General features: G+C 46.7%; 2 protein-coding genes across 3 annotated transcripts in view; both read right to left on the reverse strand.

The window, feature by feature from the left end:
* ZNF653 (zinc finger protein 653) overlaps nt 1-408 on the reverse strand; it is a 19,045-nt gene extending 18,637 nt beyond the window's left edge. Inside the window, exon 1 of the mRNA XM_015565363.1 lies at nt 13-408. Coding sequence (XP_015420849.1) covers nt 13-57 — 45 coding nt within the window. The 5' untranslated portion in view covers nt 58-408. The remainder of the gene's footprint in view (nt 1-12) is intronic.
* A 90-nt stretch (nt 409-498) lies between these two features.
* Nucleotides 499-17,471, reverse strand: ECSIT (ECSIT signalling integrator). Of its 2 annotated transcripts, XM_015565346.1 has the most exons (8): nt 17,430-17,471; nt 11,400-11,523; nt 6,615-7,030; nt 6,029-6,252; nt 1,797-1,854; nt 1,540-1,688; nt 1,273-1,378; nt 499-840 (listed from the first exon to the last, which is right to left on the reverse strand). In XM_015565346.1, the coding sequence occupies exons 2-8, from the start codon at nt 11,498-11,500 to the stop codon at nt 590-592; spliced, it is 1,305 nt and encodes a 434-aa protein (XP_015420832.1). In that variant the 5' UTR covers nt 11,501-11,523; nt 17,430-17,471; the 3' UTR covers nt 499-589. The 2 variants fall into 2 exon arrangements, with proteins under 2 accessions (XP_015420832.1, XP_015420833.1); XM_015565347.1 differs by lacking the exon at nt 1,540-1,688 and having other exon boundaries at nt 753-840; nt 6,615-7,032; nt 11,402-11,523.
* Nucleotides 17,472-17,477: the final 6 nt, after the last annotated feature.

Below are 17,477 nucleotides of genomic sequence, written 5' to 3' on the forward strand. Positions count from 1 at the left end.
CTCCCCGCCTGCGCCCGCCTCAGCCTCCGCCTCCGCCTCGGGCGCCCGCTCCGCCATCCCCCCCTCCCTGGTTACCAGCCTCCCCCGTTGTTAGGAGCCCGGCCGGAAGTGGCGCGCATCTTCCGCGCCGCCGGGAAATTTCTCTTGGACTCACCGCCCGGCAGCGCCAAAGAGGGACAGAGGAAATTGCGCATGCGCCCAACAAGCATGCGCGACAACCTAATCTCTCTGTTCAACTTCTCACTTCATAGAGATGGGGGGAGGAGCTGAAGGTTTGAGGGCAGCCCCGTAAGAAAGAGGCTGATGACCCTGTAGACCTTGGGGGTGGGGCTTCTGCGTCTTGATCCTGAACGCCTGCCGGCGATGACAGGTGAAGGCAGAGGGGAGGCCAGGGATCTGACCTGTCAGTCCTGGCCCCGGAGAGCCCTTGAGAAGCCCTGCCACCAGGCACTAAAAGGGCAGGGATGCCCGACCGCCGGATAGGAGGGAAGGCAGCCCTCAACCAGGAAACTTTTATTTGCTGTACATTCAAAGGTCATCTCATGCTTCCACACCAGTCCAGGCCCGTGCCCCGGAGCCCGCTCAGGCCTCAGCTCTGGCCCTGCTGCTGTCGCTGCGTATGGTCTTCCTCTTCTTCCTGCTCTTGGGGTGGTGGCGGGGAGGGCTCCTCCAGTCCTGAGGAGGACGCCAGGAGCTCCCCAGTGGACCCTGTCAGGCGGAAGATCACGGGGATCTGGGCCAGGGCGGGGTTGGTCTCCTGCAGGCCCTGGATCCACTTGGCCAGTGTAGCCTGGTCATGGGCACCTGCCATACACATGGCGAAGACGGGGCCTTCTTCCACTGTTGGGAGAGACAGGCCCTCAGTTTGTGCAGGGGGGACTGTAGCCCACACCCCTTCCAGGCCAAGGACAGGGACTGGAAGCTCCCTGTTGGTTTTCTTGTGTATCCAAGTCTCCGCACAGGATATGCACTCTGCCTCAACCGCCCATCCCATGCTTCACCTGTGTGATGCCTCCTGGTTCTTCAAGACCCACCGGAAAGTCCTCCCGCTTCCCACCTGCTCCTCCCCAGAATATAACTTGCCTGTTCCCCCTCTGGCCCTGCCCTGGTCCCACTGGGTAACCAGCACAGAGGCGTTCCATGATGGAGAAATGACAGGCCCGGAGCCCCTTAGGTGTGTGTGTATTTGGGCACCTGCTAGGTCTGCCTCAACTCCATAGGCCACACCTCATCCCATGCTCTATCTGGAGTCCTGCTCATCCCAGTTTTTACCTTCATCAATGTCAAACTCGTAGTCATCCCAGCCGCCTCTCCCATACTTCAGGTCCAGCTGTGTCGGGTAGTAGAGGTTCCATTCCTCTGGAATCTCCTCCACTTCCTACCCCAGGAAGGGGCGAGGGGTACAGACAGAGTCAGAGGCTCAGGATCTTGCAGCCTCCCCCCTACCATCACCAGAAACTGTCACTCCCACCCCAATCTGTGAGCCCTCACTAGCTCTCAGGGCAGTGCCAGCCCACCCCTCACCATTTGGGCCCTTACCCTCTCCTCAGGGGGCACCAAGTCTGCTCTGAGGATGTGGTAGTAGACACATTTGTCGCGAAGCCACAGGGAGAAGGGGCCCTCAACGAAGATAGGCCGGGCGGGGTTGTGGCGGGCCAGGGCAGCCTGCTGATCGGGACTCTGGATACCTGGTGTGGCACACGCATACCCAAGGGGCCTTGGCTGAGTCCAAAGGCCCAGGGAGCCCACCCCGCAGGCCCAGTGAGAACCCAGCTGCTCTATACACAGGGCCTTACCTACAATATGCTGCTCGGTGGGATCTGCTGTACCTGTGGAGTCTCTGGATGAAGCCATCTGCAAAAAAGAATAGGAGTGGAAGCTTTTGGGCTCCAGCCCCTACAGAGGAACTGGGGAGAAATGGGGAAGGGGGGGTCCAGCAAATTCTGGGCCTCCTACATGTCACTCAAGCCTAACCCCTCCTCACTTGTATCCAATTCAGCCACTAACATTTCAGATGCTCACACAGCCAGAACCCTGGAGGCCACCCACCTGCATTAAAATCTGGGCTCTGCCACGGGCCGTGTGACCATGGCCAACTTGCTGTACCTGTCTGTGCCTTAGTTTCTCCCATTCAAATAGGGGTAATAACAGCACTCACTTCAGATGGTTCTAAAATGCCAAGAGCAGCCCTAACTGGTTTGGCTCAGTGGACTGAGCATTAGCCTGCCTTCCGATTCTGGTCAAGGGCACGTACCTTGGTTGCGGGCACATCCCCAGCCCAGGCCCTGGTCAGGAGTGTGCAGGAGGCAACCAATCAACGTGTGTCTCTCACATCAATGTTTCTCTCTGTCTTTCCCCCCTCTTTCACTTTAAAATATCAATGGAAAAATATCCTCAGGTGAGGATAAACAAACCATAAAAGGGGCACATATGCTTTGACTAAAGTATCTGAGAGTAGACAACTGTTGGCACACATCATCCATCCTTTCAGGTTAAAAGTTCATTGGATCCGTGGGCACAAACATAGAAGAACCACCAAGCATATTATTAAGTGAAATGGGCAAAAGGCAAGATGCAGAAAGTGTGTAATGCTCTGCCACTGGAGAAACACTTTCTTTTTTTATTATATTTATCGAGTGACATTGATAAAATTATATAGGTTTCAAGTGTACAATTCTGTGATACATCATCTGTTTACTACCCAAAGTCCAACCTTTTGTCACCATATATTTGACCCCCTTTAGGAGAAATTTTTTTTAAGTTCATTTATTTTAGTTTTTAGTTTTAGAGGGAGTGGGGGAGAGAAACATCAGCTGCCTGGGAATTGAGCCTGCAAATCAGATATGTGCCCTGACTGGAAACTGAACCAGCAACCTCTTGGTGCATGGGTCGATGCTCAACCAACTGAGCTATACTCCTGGGCAGGAGAAATGCTTTTAGAAGTGTTTTTTGGGGGGTGGAAAAAGTAAATGTTTTACTCTTGGGCCCTCTTACTGGACAACATACAGTGGGACCTTGGTTCTAGAACTGAATTCATTCCAGAAGGCTGTTTGAGAAGCTGTTGTTTGAAAATTGAATTAATCTGTTCCAGACCCCTAAATGATTCTGTTTTAACCTTTCTTGTATACAGTACATGTCTAATGTACTGTTTAATCTATAAACAAACACTACTTTTCTTAAACTTATCGAACCACTCCCTACTAGGTTTAAAGGAGTCACTTTCAGCACTTGTTCCAGGGGTGTCTTTTAAGTAGTCAGCATGCAGCATCTTTGCTTGTTCATATATCACGGCCCCTGAAATGCGGTGACTGGCTAATTGCTTTTTGGTTATCCAAATCAACAACAGTTTTCCTATCTCTTCAATTGCTTGTGATCCTTGTTTCTTTCGCACCCTTAGCAACATTAGCTCTCTTGATGGCCTCTTTATGTTTTAAAATTGTGCTAAAATTGTTGCATTCTCTCCTTTGTTTGTTGCCTGAGAGATGCTTTTTGTCATGATGAGGTAATAGCATGAAAGGACTGTCAGGTCAAAAACCAAAGTTTGGTTTGAAGTTTCGTTCAACAATCGAGACATTTTTTTCTATGAACAACTAGATTGAGAATCAAATTGTTCGAGATGGGAGACATACAAGAAACCAGGTTTGACTGTATTTATACTGATTTTTCATTTCAAATTTAACATCATGCCTGGCCAGGTAGCTCAGTTAGTTAGAGCTGTCTCAATACGCCAAGGTAGGGGGTTTGATTCCCGGTGAGAACATATATAAGACTCAACCAATGAATGCATAAGTAAGTAGAACAGCAAATAGATGTTTCTCTCTCTTTTCCCCTTCCTCCCTCCCTCTCTCTAAAATCAATAAAAAAATGTTTCAAAATTTAACACCATGGAGTTTTTAAAAAATAACATTTGATTATATATCTTTTTCTCTCATGCTAAAAATCTTGGTTCCTATCAGCAGTAATACATGCACTTATTTGACTTGCCCATCAATATATAGTGGGGTTTTTTTTTACAGAAATAGTTTTGACATTACTACTACCATAATGCTATGGGATCAAGTTCAGGATTTCTCTGCTGATCTTGTTGCTTAGAATACATGTCACTAAAGATGGACAGTCAGATGACAGTGACTGAGAAGATTTTTTTTCTCTTCTAAGTTATGCTATCAATTAGATATTTAGCTATACCCATTTTTGTTTCCAATTTTGGTAGTTTTTCCCCCCTTTTTAAATTTTATTTTACACATTTGCATAGGTAAAAAGCCAATCCATATTAAATAGATCCACGTCTCTCTTCCATTCCAGTTCTCTCTACCCCATCTCCTCGCCTACCCAGAGATTATCATTTCTACCTATTTCTGACTTATCTTTGTGAAAATAGGCAAATAGGTATATGCACTTTTATCCCCTCTCTCTCACTGAAGACAGCTGACTATACCACTGTGCATACTTCATCCTTTCATTTTTAAAAAAAAATATATTTTATTGATTTTTTACAGAGAGGAAGGGAGAGAGAGATAGAGAGTCAGAAACATCGATGAGAGAGAAACATCGATCAGCTGCCTCTTGCACATCTCCTACTGGGGATGTGCCCGCAACCCAGGTACATGCCCTTGACCGGAATCGAACCTGGGACCTTTCAGTCCGCAGGCCGACGCTCTATCCACTGAGCCAAACCGGTTTCGGCTCATCCTTTCATTTTGCCTTTCCCCCAAATCTTTGACTGAGGTGCCACAGTCTGCATGCACAATTCGCTCTTAATGGATACTTGGATTGTTTCCATTCTAAATCTGGGTAGTGTCAGTGATTTTATCATGCTTTCCACCTTTCTGTATGTATTTTTCATAATGAGGCAGGGGAAATGGGATATTTATGTACACAGTTTATGCAAAAAGATATATCTGCTTGCAAACACACAGGATCTCTCTGGAAGGGGACATGGGAGTCAATTCCTCTGGGGGAGACAGGCTAAAGAGCAGGAAAGGAGAGAACTCTTCGCTGTGTTCTTGTTTACTGTTTGGCTTTTTATTGCATTACTTTAAAAAAATTAAGAAACGAGTTAAAAACTACCTCTGTCCTCTCTCACTTGGATGCTGCATCACCCACTATCCTACTCCCTTTGTTTTCTCCCCCCACTACCCAATTCCATCCACATGGCTACTAGAGGGCACTTTTGAAATTGCAACTCCTTCCAGAAACATGACATCCACACCATCCCTCCTCCAGGCTCTCTCCTCACCAACAGGTTCAAAAACAAGCTCTTTAACCCATCGTCCTCCTGGCCTCTTCTCCCCAACCCAGAGCCCCTGCACCAAAGGAAGACCTTTGAGCATCTCCCTGACCTTAAAGCCTGCCCCATGCTGCTCCCTCTGCCTGGAATACTCTCGCCTCTCCTGTCCTGCCTAAGCCAAGCTCACCTTCACCTCCTCCAAGAAGCCCTCCTGGTTCCCTGCCCCTTCTGGGCTACCATGGCCCCCAGGGCTTCTCTATCTTAGAACCAGTGGCTCTGAGGGAAGCTGTTGTCCAGGGTTGGCCTCCATGACCAGACCAATGCTGTGAGGGGCTCTCTTTGGATCCCGTGTGACCTAGCATGAGTGGGGCCCTTGGGACATGGGTGGGGATATAGAATATTTCATTCAGTCATTCAACAAACAACTGCTGAGCTTTGTGACAGACCCTGGGCTGGACCGTGGGAGACACAGGGGAAACTGAGTCAGTGATTGAGCAACCAAACTCGGTACGACATGGTGGTCAGGCAGGAAGGGGACCCTGAGGAAGAGACAGTGCTGTTGAGACGGGAAGAATGTGAAGTCCCCAGGGAAGAGTGTTCCTGACCGAGCAAAGAGCGAGTGTAAAGTGTACAGACCCAAGGAGGGAACAGGCAGGTTGCTCACGGAACAGAAAGGAAGGCAGATGCCTGGATTACAGTGCATGTGGGGATGGGGGTGTAGCAGAGGTCAGAGTCAAGCTGCGGTAAGGAGTGAGTAAAGGGGGAGCCCAGCCCAGGGTGGAATGGACGGGTGAATACCTGGTAGACGGTGACCCTGGCGCTGAGGTCCGGCTCTATGTGTCGCAGGCCCAACATGGCCAGGTCCACAGGGTCCTTGGGCAGGTCCCGGGGCACAGGGAAGGGGTTGATGTTCTTGAAGCGGGAGAACCACAGCTTCATGCGCACGAACTTGAGCATGGGGTAGCTTTTGCGCCCAAATATCTGAACCAGCAGGAACTCGGTCTCCTTGTTGGGCATCACCCCTGTGCCAGGTGGATGGCAGCAGAGCCTCAGGGAGAGGGCAGAGAGGGGAGACATGGGAGACAGAGGCCAGTAGAGGAGCCCGGGACCAAGAGGAAATTATGGCAAGGAGCAGATGGAAAGGGCAAGAAATAGGGAGAACAGACGTCAGGGAATTGATGCCAGAGGACAGAATCCGAGAGAATTTAAAGGAAAAGTCAGAGGGAGAAAGGAAAGGGATGAGAGCCAAAGAGAGATTTGAGGGAGACGGGGGAGGGGAGCAGGCAGACAGAGAGGACACACATCAGAGCCACAGAGGGATGTAGGGGCCCAGACCCAGCAGTAGGAGGCAGCCACTCCCCCACCCTGGGCCTGCTGGCCTCACCGTGGTTCTCCATCTGCTCCAGGACAGCAAGCCCGCACTCCTGCTGCCGTGGGTAGTGGATGAAGATTTTCTGGAAGACGTTGCGAGGCCGGAAGACCTCCTTGGGGAAGACGTCAAGCAGCAGGTTGTAGACAGCCAGGTCCTTTTCAACGCCGTAGTCCCGCATCTTGCGCAGGGCAAGGTAGATGAAGTCGACGTGGCCCCGCTTGTGCACGTTGTGCTGCCCAAAGTTCTGCACAGCTCGCACAAAGCTGGCTTTGTCCCGGGCCCCATCTGGCGCCGGCCTAAACAGCTCTTCGTGGGGTGACAGGGGCTTGGCAGGCTGCCGCAGGGGCTCAGGTGGCCTCGGGACCAGAGATGAGTCAGAGCTGTGGGTGGCTACACTGCAGTGGAGGCCTCGAGGGACCTGGGGACAGAGAACCACTGCTGGAATCTGCTACCTCCCAGTGCTCCTCGGGGAATGCCAGGCTTGCTCTTTCCTGGGGAAGATGCCAGTGGGCATCCCTAAAGGCTTCTGAGGAGGTAAGCTGTGGTTCCAAATCCAAGATCAACCACCATCACAGACTATGAGAACACAATGGGAAAACCTCTTCGGAGACAATTTGACAATATTCACGAGGACAAACACACCCCTTCTGTCACAGCAATCCTGCACCTGCTATTTAAATCTGACATCTCTAAACACACCTGCACCACATGACTGTGCATCCGCCATGTCAGTGGAAATGGCCCCAGTGTGCATCAGCAAGGAAATGATAAAGCAAATGGCTATGAACTTGGACAAGAAGGACATCTGCTGCTCTAAGACACACTGAGGAGGTCTTGTGTTACTTGGGTGATCTTCAAGATATATCATTAAGTTAAAAAAAGCAGAGTGTGAAACTGTTTAGAGTAGGTTCCCATATGCATAAAAAAAAAATCCCCGCCCTAGCCGGTTTGGCTCAGTAGATAGAGCGTTGGCGTGTGGACTGAAGGGTCCCAGGTTCCATTCTGGCCAAGGGCACATGCCTGGGTTGCGGGCTTGATCTCCAGTAGGGGACATGCAGGATGCAGCCTATCAATGATTCTCTCATCATTGATGTTTCTATCTCTCTATGCCTCTCCCTTCCTCTCTAAAATCAATAAAAATATATATTAAAAAAATCCCCAAACATATTATTTGTGGATTCCGTATTTCCGAACTTGCCTACTTGCTAAAATTGATGTGTAATCCCCAAGTCAGTACTCCCTCATGGCACTTTCCTGGTCTTTCGTGGACACATGTGGCTGAGGCTGAACAAGATGATGCTCTGCCTTCTTGTCTTGGCTCTCACACTGTGGCGAGTCCTTTCAGAGGCTTACTTAGTGCATGTTTCTCACATCTTTTTGTTGGTGATTTTGCTACTGAAAATGGCCCCCAAATGGGGCAGAGAAGTGCTGCTTAGTGCTCCTACATACCAGAAGGCTCTGCTGTTGCTTACAGAAAAAACACATGTGGTAGATAAGCTTCATTTAGGCATAAGTTATAGTGCTGTTGATTGTGAGTTCAATGTTAATTAATCAACAATATATATTAAATAAGGTCCCTTTAAACAGAAATATGCATACAATAAGGTTACGTAATGATTGGTTGAGGAAAATGTGACAAGAGGCTCACAGGAGCCCTACCTCATACTTCACCTGGGAGCAACGGTTTAGTAATCACTAATTCAATGTATGCAGCAATTTTATAGACCATAATATTGTGAGTAATGAGAAGTGACTATATGGATATACATACTTTGCATCTATGAAATATGTTTGGGAGGAAATATAATAAACACGTGAAATCTCTTGCCTCTAGAGCAGTGGTTCTCAACCTTCCTACTGCCGCGACCCTTTAATACAGTTCCTCATGTTGTGGTGACCCCCAATCATAAAATTATTTTCGTTGCTACTTCATAATTGTAATTCTTTGGCCATAATCGAACCCGGGACCCTTCAGTCCGCAGGCCAATGCTCTATCCACTGAGCCAAACCGGTCAGGGCTGCAGGATGTATTTTCATTGTTACAAATTGAACATAATTAAAGCATAGTGATTAATCACAAAAACAATATGTAATATATGTGTTTTCCGATGGTCTTAAGCGACCCCTGTGAAAGGGTCATTCGACCCCCGAAGGGGTCGCGACCCACAGGTTGAGAACCGCTGCTCTAGAGCTAAGTGGTGGCCAGACAGGAAGACAGACCCTTGTCGTGATGCAGCCTCAGAACTTTTAGAATTTTGGAAGGAACCAAGATGGCGGCAAAGGTAAATGCTGGTACTCACTGCCTCCCACAACCACATCAAAATTATAACTAAAATACAGAACCATCATTCAGAACCGCCTGAAAGCTGGCTGAATGGAAGTCCTACAACTAGAGAGTAAAGAAGATAGCACGTTGAGACTGGTAGGAGGGGTGGAGGCATGGAATGGGTGGGTCCAACACCCACATGTGGCGTTTTTTTAATCCAGAGGGAGATCATCCCTGCAGAGGCCACTGTGAGGAGTGAAGGGTCCCAGCTCAACACAAGACCCCCTGACTCAGGGTCCCAGAGCTCGGAAGAGAAGTCCCTGTAACTCTGAGCTGTAAAAACCAGCAGGGATTGTGGCTGAGGGACATGGAGGCTGCCAGAGACCCAGGTGTCCCTCTTAAAGGGCCGGGCATGAACTTACTTGGACTCGATACCTCTGAGCTCCAGTGCCAGGAGGCTTTGGGGGACCCAGATATATATGGGGAGGAACTGGATTGTCTGGCATCTTCTATCAGATGGAGGTGCTCACAGGGGTCATTATTCCTATGCCAAGACCTCCCCCGTCCCAGGGCTGACTGGCAACCATATCTGAGTCCCCAACACTGTTTGCTTCACCCTGGTGATTCCCTGAGACCTGGCCCCATCCAATTGGCAGCCCTACCCAAGCTGTTGGCAGCAGCTTTTCCACATGAATGGCCTGTCCTGGCTCAGGCTTAAACTCTGCTGAAATATCTCAAACAAGCCACAGCTGGTGTCAGAGTGCCCCATTACCTATCAATAAAAGGCCCAAGCCTCAGCACCAGCACCAGTCTGCCTTGCTTCACAGCTGGGCCTCGCACCGGCACTTGTAAACCCAAAACAAATAGGAGGAATCTGCAGATCTCTCTCTAGCTCCTGCCAGGTGGCCCCAGGCAGTGGCTGACCTCCTGGGAGGCCCCAAAGCCAGTGCACCCAGTAGACAGCTCTGACCATACAGATTACAACTCTACACATCCATAAGCGACACACTCAAGGGGCAGTCTCAGTGAGCACCAAAGCCCCACTGAAGCCCCACAGAGGTGTCTCCTGCACAGCAGCTCTCCCACTGAAGTCACAGCTGGTCCCCACAGCCAATTGGCCTGGAGGTCAACTCCTCCCAGTGACGTCAACAGGAATCAAGGCTCAACTACAACAAGGCTATACACACAGCCCACACGGGCGCACCAAGATGACCAGATCAGGTCACTGGGGAGGCTAAGCCACTGGGTCCTATAGGACACCCACTACACAAGGCCACTCTACCAACTCCAGGAGACATAGCAGCTCTCCAAAACGCAGAGACAAAGAAACATGTCACAAATGAAAGAAATGGAAGAAAGCAAACTACTGGATACAGAGTTCAAAACCATGGTTATAAGGTTACTCAAGGATCTTCATGAGACCTTCAAGGGACTTGGTGAGACTTTCAAGGATCTTAGTGAGAATGTCAAAGACATGGAAAAGGACCAGTCAGAAATTAAGCATACATGAACTGAAATAAAGAATAATTTACAGGGATTCAACAGTGGACAGCTGCCTACATTTGTCAGTAAAGTTTTATTGGAACACAGCCATGCTCATTCATTATGTCTGGCTTGTGACAGAGTTGAATAGCTGTGATGAAGCTTGTGTGTCCTGCAAAGCCAAAAATATTTACTCTGTGACCCTTTACAAAAAATTGTGCCAAACCCTCCTTTAGATGATAAACAACAAATTTCTTATTTTAATTTGAACTGAATGTTTACTGAGTATTCTTATGTTCCTGGCATTGTTGAGTACTGACTGTACCCTTTTACAGATGAAGAAACTGAGGCCCAGTGGGGTGCAGTGGGATGCCTGGTGTCACACAGCTGCCGAGCAGCAGAGCTGGGCCTGGAGTCTCTTCTCTGCTGCCCCCACAGCCATCCTGAAGTCTTGCTCACATAAGGTGATGTAAAACAAATAAACAGACATTCATTTAAAGTGAAAGTGTAGGCAAATAGTACTACAAGTGGTATGTGCATAAGGAAAAAATCGAAAAGGAAGCTCTAGAATACCCAAAAGAAGTGTAACCACAAAGGAGATCATCTAAATTAAATGCATAGCAAAGGGCCTGGCACAGAGAAAGGGCTCAGTAAGAGAGCTTTTAACAGTATCACCACCATCACCATTGTTGTTTCAGTCTATGGCCATTGATTGCCATGGGTCATCACTTTGGATAAGGGATGGAAGTTCAATTTTCTGCCCACATCTTTATAGGTGGATGTAGGAGGTATCCAGAGTCACCACTCAAATCTGGTTGGCTCATACATCCTTATTTTCAAATTCCCCCTCATACCTGTGGGCACCAGCACTTTTTAAAATAAATAAGAAACATTCAATTGGCCCTCAGAGCAGACAGTCCAGCCCAGACATCACCCCCCTCCCCCTAAGCTGGCTTCATTGGGTGGATTCTGAAGGGCTTGGGAGCAAATCCTAGGCCCGCCTGCCTCCGTCCCTCCCTCCCTCCACCCTGATGACTGCTTGGTTGGCAGTTACCTGAGAGAACGGGGCTCCCGTGAGGGCAGCACCACAGATGCCTCTCCAGCTCCGAGAGAGGCCCCGAGCTAGCATGATGGCTTGGGCCCAGCTCATGCCTCTGCTTGTTGGACAACCACCTGGACAAGGGAGAAGAGACAGCATCAGCTTGGCACCCCACCTGCTAATGGAGATGAACCCCACTCTTGGCAGAGGCCACATTCCAGACTGCATAGCTAACTCACCAGCCCCACTGCTTCCTCATCCACAGGATGGAGCTTAAATTACTGTTATAATCAAGGGTCCTTGCTTCACTATCTAGAGAAATTTGCTGCAATGGTTCCCCACCCTCCCTCCCAGGTCTTTTTTTAAAAAAAATCCTCTTCAGAGGATATGTTTTTATTGATTTTAGAGAGAGAGGGAGAAAAACATTGATGTAGGAGAAACATTGATTGGTTGCCTCTTGTACGTGTCCCAACTGGGGATCAAACCTGCAATCTAGGTATGTGCCCTGACTAGAATCGAACCCACAACCTTTGGTGTACTGGACAGTGCTTAAACCAACTGAGCCATCTGGGAAAGGCCCTATGAGGTCATTTCTTAACTTTAGTCACATACCATACAGTCCACCCTTTTAAAATATAAAGTTCTGGGGGGAAAAGGGGAACATATGTAAAACTTTCAACAGTAAAGTTTTAATTTTTAAAAAAGTATAAAGTTCAATCTATTTAAGTATATTCAGAGTTGTGCAACCAGCACTGTAATTTTAGAACATTTCTGTCACCCTGAAAACAAAACCTAATGAAAACAAAAACATTAACCATCACTCTGATTTCCTTTCATCCTCAACCCTACACAACCAATAATCTACCATCTCTATAAATTTGCCTACTCTGGGCATGTCATATAAATGGAATCATACAATATACATATGTTCTTTTGTGGCTAGCACCTTTCATTTAGCATGTGTCCAAGGTTTATCCATGTTGTAACATGTACCCGACTTCATCCCTTTTAGTTACCAAAAAATTCCCATTGTAGATGTTTTATTTATCCCTTCATCAACGGATGGGCATTTGGGTTGTTCCCACTCTTTTACTATTACTAATGCTGCTATGAACACCCATGTAGAAGCTTTCGTGTGAACATGTGTTTACACTTCTCTTGGGTCTACACTTAGAAGTCATGTTGCTGGGATATATGGTAACTCTACTTAACATTTTGAGGAGCCCCTGAAACTTTTCCAAAGTAGCTCCATTTTACATTCCCACCAGCACTGTGTAAGGGTCCCAATGTCTTCACGTCTTTGCCAACACTTACTCTCTGTCTTTTTGACTAGACATCCTGGTGAGTGTGAAGTGGTAGCTCCTTGGGGTTTGGATTTGCATTTCCCTAATGATTAATGATGTTGAGCATCTTTTCATGTGCTTATTGCCCATTGTGTATCTTCGTTGGAGAAATGTCTATTTAAATGCTTTGTCCATTTTTAAAAAGTGGGTTCTCTTTTTCATTATTGAGTTGTAAGAGTTCTTTATATACCCTGGATAACAGACCCTTATGATTTAAAAATAATTTCTCCCATTCTTTGGGTTTTCTTTGCACTTGTTATCATGGCAGCACAAGTTTTAAATTGTGATGAAGTCCAATTAACGCTTTTCTTTTATAGCTCTGCTTTTGATGTTGTAGCTAAAAAAAAAACATGCCGAGCCAAGGTTATAAAGATTTACCTCTCTCTTTGTTCTAAGACTTTTAGCTCTCACATTTAGGTCTATGATCCACTTTGAATTTGTGTGTATTGTGGGACAAAGGGGTTCACTTCACGTGGATATCCAGTTGTCCTAGGCCTGTTTGGTGAAGAGACTATTTTTTCTTCATTTTATTGTCTTAGCACTCTTGGTGAAAATCAATTGACCATAAAGGTAAGGGTTTATTTCTGGGCTCTCAATTCTATTCCATTGATCCATGTTGAACCTTATACCAGTACTATACAGTTTTGGTTATTATAGTTTTTTAACTCAGGAACTGAAAGTCCAACTTTGTCCTTCTTTTATAAGATTGTTTTGGCTATTCCTGGTTTTAGAACCAGCTGTCAATTTCTGTAAAAAGCCAGAGGGATTCTGATAGGGATGTACTGACTCTGGTGATTGATTTGGGGACTATTGCTATCTTAGTAATAATGTGAAGTCTCCTGATCCACACACATGGGCTATGTCTCCATTTATTTCATTTATTTATTATGTCTCCATTTATTTAGATCTTTAATTTCAATAATGTTTTATAGTTTTCAGTCTTTTATTTCTTTTGTTAAATTTATTTGTATTTCATTCATTTTTTAAAATATGTATTTTTTTATTTTTAGAAAACTATGGATGCAAGAGTGACACATCAGCTGCCTCCTGCACACCCCCTACTGGGGATCAAACCTGGGCATGGGCCCTGACTGGAATGGAACCAGTGACCTCTTGGTTCACAGGTTACCACTCAACCTCCAAGTCACACCGGCTGGGCTTAATTTTGTTTCTGTACTGTTCATTGCTAGTATATAGAAATGGAATTTATTTATTTTTGTTAATCCCCACCCGAGGATATCTTTTACCATTGATTTTTAGAGAGTGGAAGGGAAGGGGAGAGAGAGAAACATCTATGTGAGAGACACATGAAGTGGCTGCCTCCTGCACACTCCCAGACCAGAGCCTGGTATCAAGCCTGCAACTGTGGTTCATGCCCTTGATCGGAATCAAACCTGAGGCTCTTCACTCCAAGGGCTGATGCTCTGTATACGAGGCAAAACCAACTAGGGGGAAAGAAAATTTACTTTTACTTTGTTGATCTTGTATACTGCAACTTTGCACAACTCACTTATTAGCTCTAATAGCTTTCTATTGGATTCCTTAGGATTTTCTATATACAATATCATGTCTTTTGAAAATAGAAATAGAATTTACTTCTTTCTTTCTAATCTGGATGTCTTTTATTTCCTTTTCCTGCCCAAGTGCCCTTGCTAGAACCTTCAGTACAATGTTGAACAGAAGTGGCAAGAGCCGCTTCCATGTGCTTCTCTTGATTTTAAGGGAAAAGCATCCAGTCTTTCATCAATGTGAGCTGTGGGTTTTTCATAGACGTCCTTTATCAGGTTGAGGAAATCTTGAGTGTTATTATCAGAAAGGGTATTGGTTTTGTCAAATGCTTTTTGTTGCATCTATTAAAATAATCGTGTGACTTTTGTCTTTTATACCTTAACTGATTTTCAGATTTTGAATTAACCTTGCATTTCTGGGATAAATTCCACATATAATCCTTTTTATATGTTACTAAAATTTGGTTTGTTAGTATTTTGTTGAGGATTTTTGTGTCCATATTCATAAGAAATACTGGTCTGTAGTTTTCTTCTCGTGCTTGTTTGGTTTGATATAAGGTAATGCTGGCCCCATGAAATGAACTGGGAAGTATTAGATCATCCTCAGCATTAAACTTTCTCTAGCATCTCCCATCTTGACCTGAAATTTCCCCCCAGCCTGTTTCACATCTCTGCTCCCTTTACAAAAAAGTTTTATCCTGAGAGGTGTCTACATACAATGCTCCACTATTCCAACCTGGCCGCTGCCCCCCACTCCACTAACCCCACCCTTGATGGTCTATACCAGTGATAGCGAACCTTTTGAGCTCGGCGTGTCAGCATTTTGAAAAACCCTAACTTAACTCTGGTACCGTGTCACATACAGAAATTTTTTGATATTTGCAACCATAGTAAAACAAAGACATATTTTTTATATTTTTTTTATATATTTAAATGCCATTTAACAAAGAAAAATCAACCAAAAAATGAGTTCGCGTGTCACCTCTGACACGTGTGTTATAGGTTCGCCATCACTGGTCTATACTTACCAAAGCCAGTGAATACTTCTCAGACCTCATTTTGATTGATTTCTCAGAAGCATGTGGCACTGGTGAGACCCTCCTCCCATCTGCTTGACACTGCTGATTTTCTTCCGAGCACTCAGGCCTGTTTCTCACTTAGTTGGCAAAGACCCACTTCCTTCTCTAAAGTTTTCAATGTCTGAAAACTTGACCGGGCAGACAAATCACTGGGATCTTGTTAAAAGGCAGATTCTGATTCAGCAGCTCTGGGGTGGAGCCAGACTGGTTGCTTATTAACAAGCTTCCCCAGCGATGCTGGTGTTGCCGATCTGGAGACCACATTTTGAGTAACCGGGCTGCAGAATCCCACATTCCGGATTTGTCTGTCTGCTACCGTGAGGTGTCTTTCAGCTTGCTTCTCTCCTCGCCTTTGTATTCCTGCTCTAATGGTTCTCAAACTTTGTTCACGTTAGAGTCATCTAGGAAGCTTTTAAAAATCCCGATGCCCAGATATATTAAATCAGAATACCTAGAGGCAGGGCCTAGGCGCCAACATTTTAGCACACTCCAATGACTCTCACACGCAGCTAAGATTAAGACCCTAATTTATTATTTTATTTTATTAAATATATTTTTATTGATTTCAGAGAGGAAGGGAGAGGGAGAGAGAGATAGAAACATCAATGATGAGAGAGAATCATTGATCGGTTGCCTCCTGCAAGCCCCACACTGGGGATCGAGCCCACAATCCAGGCACACGCCCTTGACCAGAATTGAACCCAGGACTCTTCAGGCCGACGCTCTATCCACTGAGCCAAACCAGCTAGGGCAAGACCCTAATATACACGTTGGCCACTCAAAGTGTGTTTCAGGGATCAGCTGCATTGGTATCGTCTGGGAGTTTACTAGAAATGCAGAATCTCAGCCCTAACCCAGACCTACTGAATCAGAATCTGCATTTAACCAGTGTCCAGGTTTCTTTGTGTGTTAAATTCTGAGAAAGGATGGTCTACATGCTCATGGATCACCTAAGCTCCAGCTTTTATACCTAACTGACACTTTGGCATATACCCAGCTGTCTCAAACTTAATTTGCCAAACTCATATCCCTGCTTAAACTTGTTTCTTCCCCATTCCTGGCCAATGACACCACCAATTCCTAGGCATTCAGGCCTAAAACCTAGGAGTCACTGCTGAATCCACTGTACCCTTCTGCCCCCATTTAATCCATTAGGTAATTCTGGTGACTACTTCCACACGGACCCCAAGTGCATACATTTCCCTCCATCTGCAGGCCAGCACCCCGACGACCTCTCTCCCAGCCTCCCCTGTCTTCCCTTATGCGCCCCCAGTCAGTTCTCCCCACCTTGACCATAGGGAGCTTTAAAAAATGTGAACTAGCCTGGCCAGGGTAGCTCAGTGGCCGAGTGTGGACCTGTGAACCAGGAGGTCACAGTTCGATTCCCAGTCAGAGCACACGCCTGGGTTGTGGCCTCGATCCCCAGTGTGGGGTGAGCAGGAGGCGGCTGATCAATGATTCTCTCTCATCATTGATGTTTCTATATCTTTCTCTCCCTTCCTCTCTAAAATCAATAAAAACTATTAAAAAAATAAAAAGTAAATAAAATAAAACGTGAACTGAATTCAGTGTTCTCTGCCTAAAATTAATGATACATCACACGTAAGATAAAATCTGCCAGGGACCACTCCTCCAAACTCAACTCTTACAACCCCAGCGACACCGTTTCTTAAACCAGGTGAATGTATCCTGGTCTCAGAACCTTCGCGCTTGCTTTTCCTTCTGTTTGGACATTTCTTCCCCCAGGTCAGGCCACAGCTCGCTGCGGCCATTCAGGCCGATGTTCTAAGGAAAGAAAGGCCTGTACTGACAGCAGCCTCATTGCCTGTTCGAGGCCCCCCGCACCCCGATGAATGCATTTTTAGCAACTACTGGCATCGGAAACCACCCGCTCGTTTTCATTTGCGACTTGTGCCAGGTCTGGCTCCTCCCCACCCTGCCCCTCAGGAGGTGCAGGATTTGTCCTGCCTTCCTCATTGCTGCGGCTCCAGCACCGGGGACAACACCTGGTCTACGGCAGGTGCCTAACAAGGCCACCGGAACGGACAGAACCAAGTTTCCACAAACTCTCTAACCTATAAACCTGAAGCCCGCGGCGGGGTGTACCTACAGCAGCTCTGCGGCGGGCCGCCGGGAGCCGGGGGTCGCTGGGGGACCC

This window comes from Myotis davidii, unplaced genomic scaffold (assembly GCF_000327345.1).
Source record: "Myotis davidii unplaced genomic scaffold, ASM32734v1 scaffold1439, whole genome shotgun sequence".
In the NCBI taxonomy this organism is placed as follows: Eukaryota; Metazoa; Chordata; class Mammalia; order Chiroptera; family Vespertilionidae; genus Myotis; species Myotis davidii.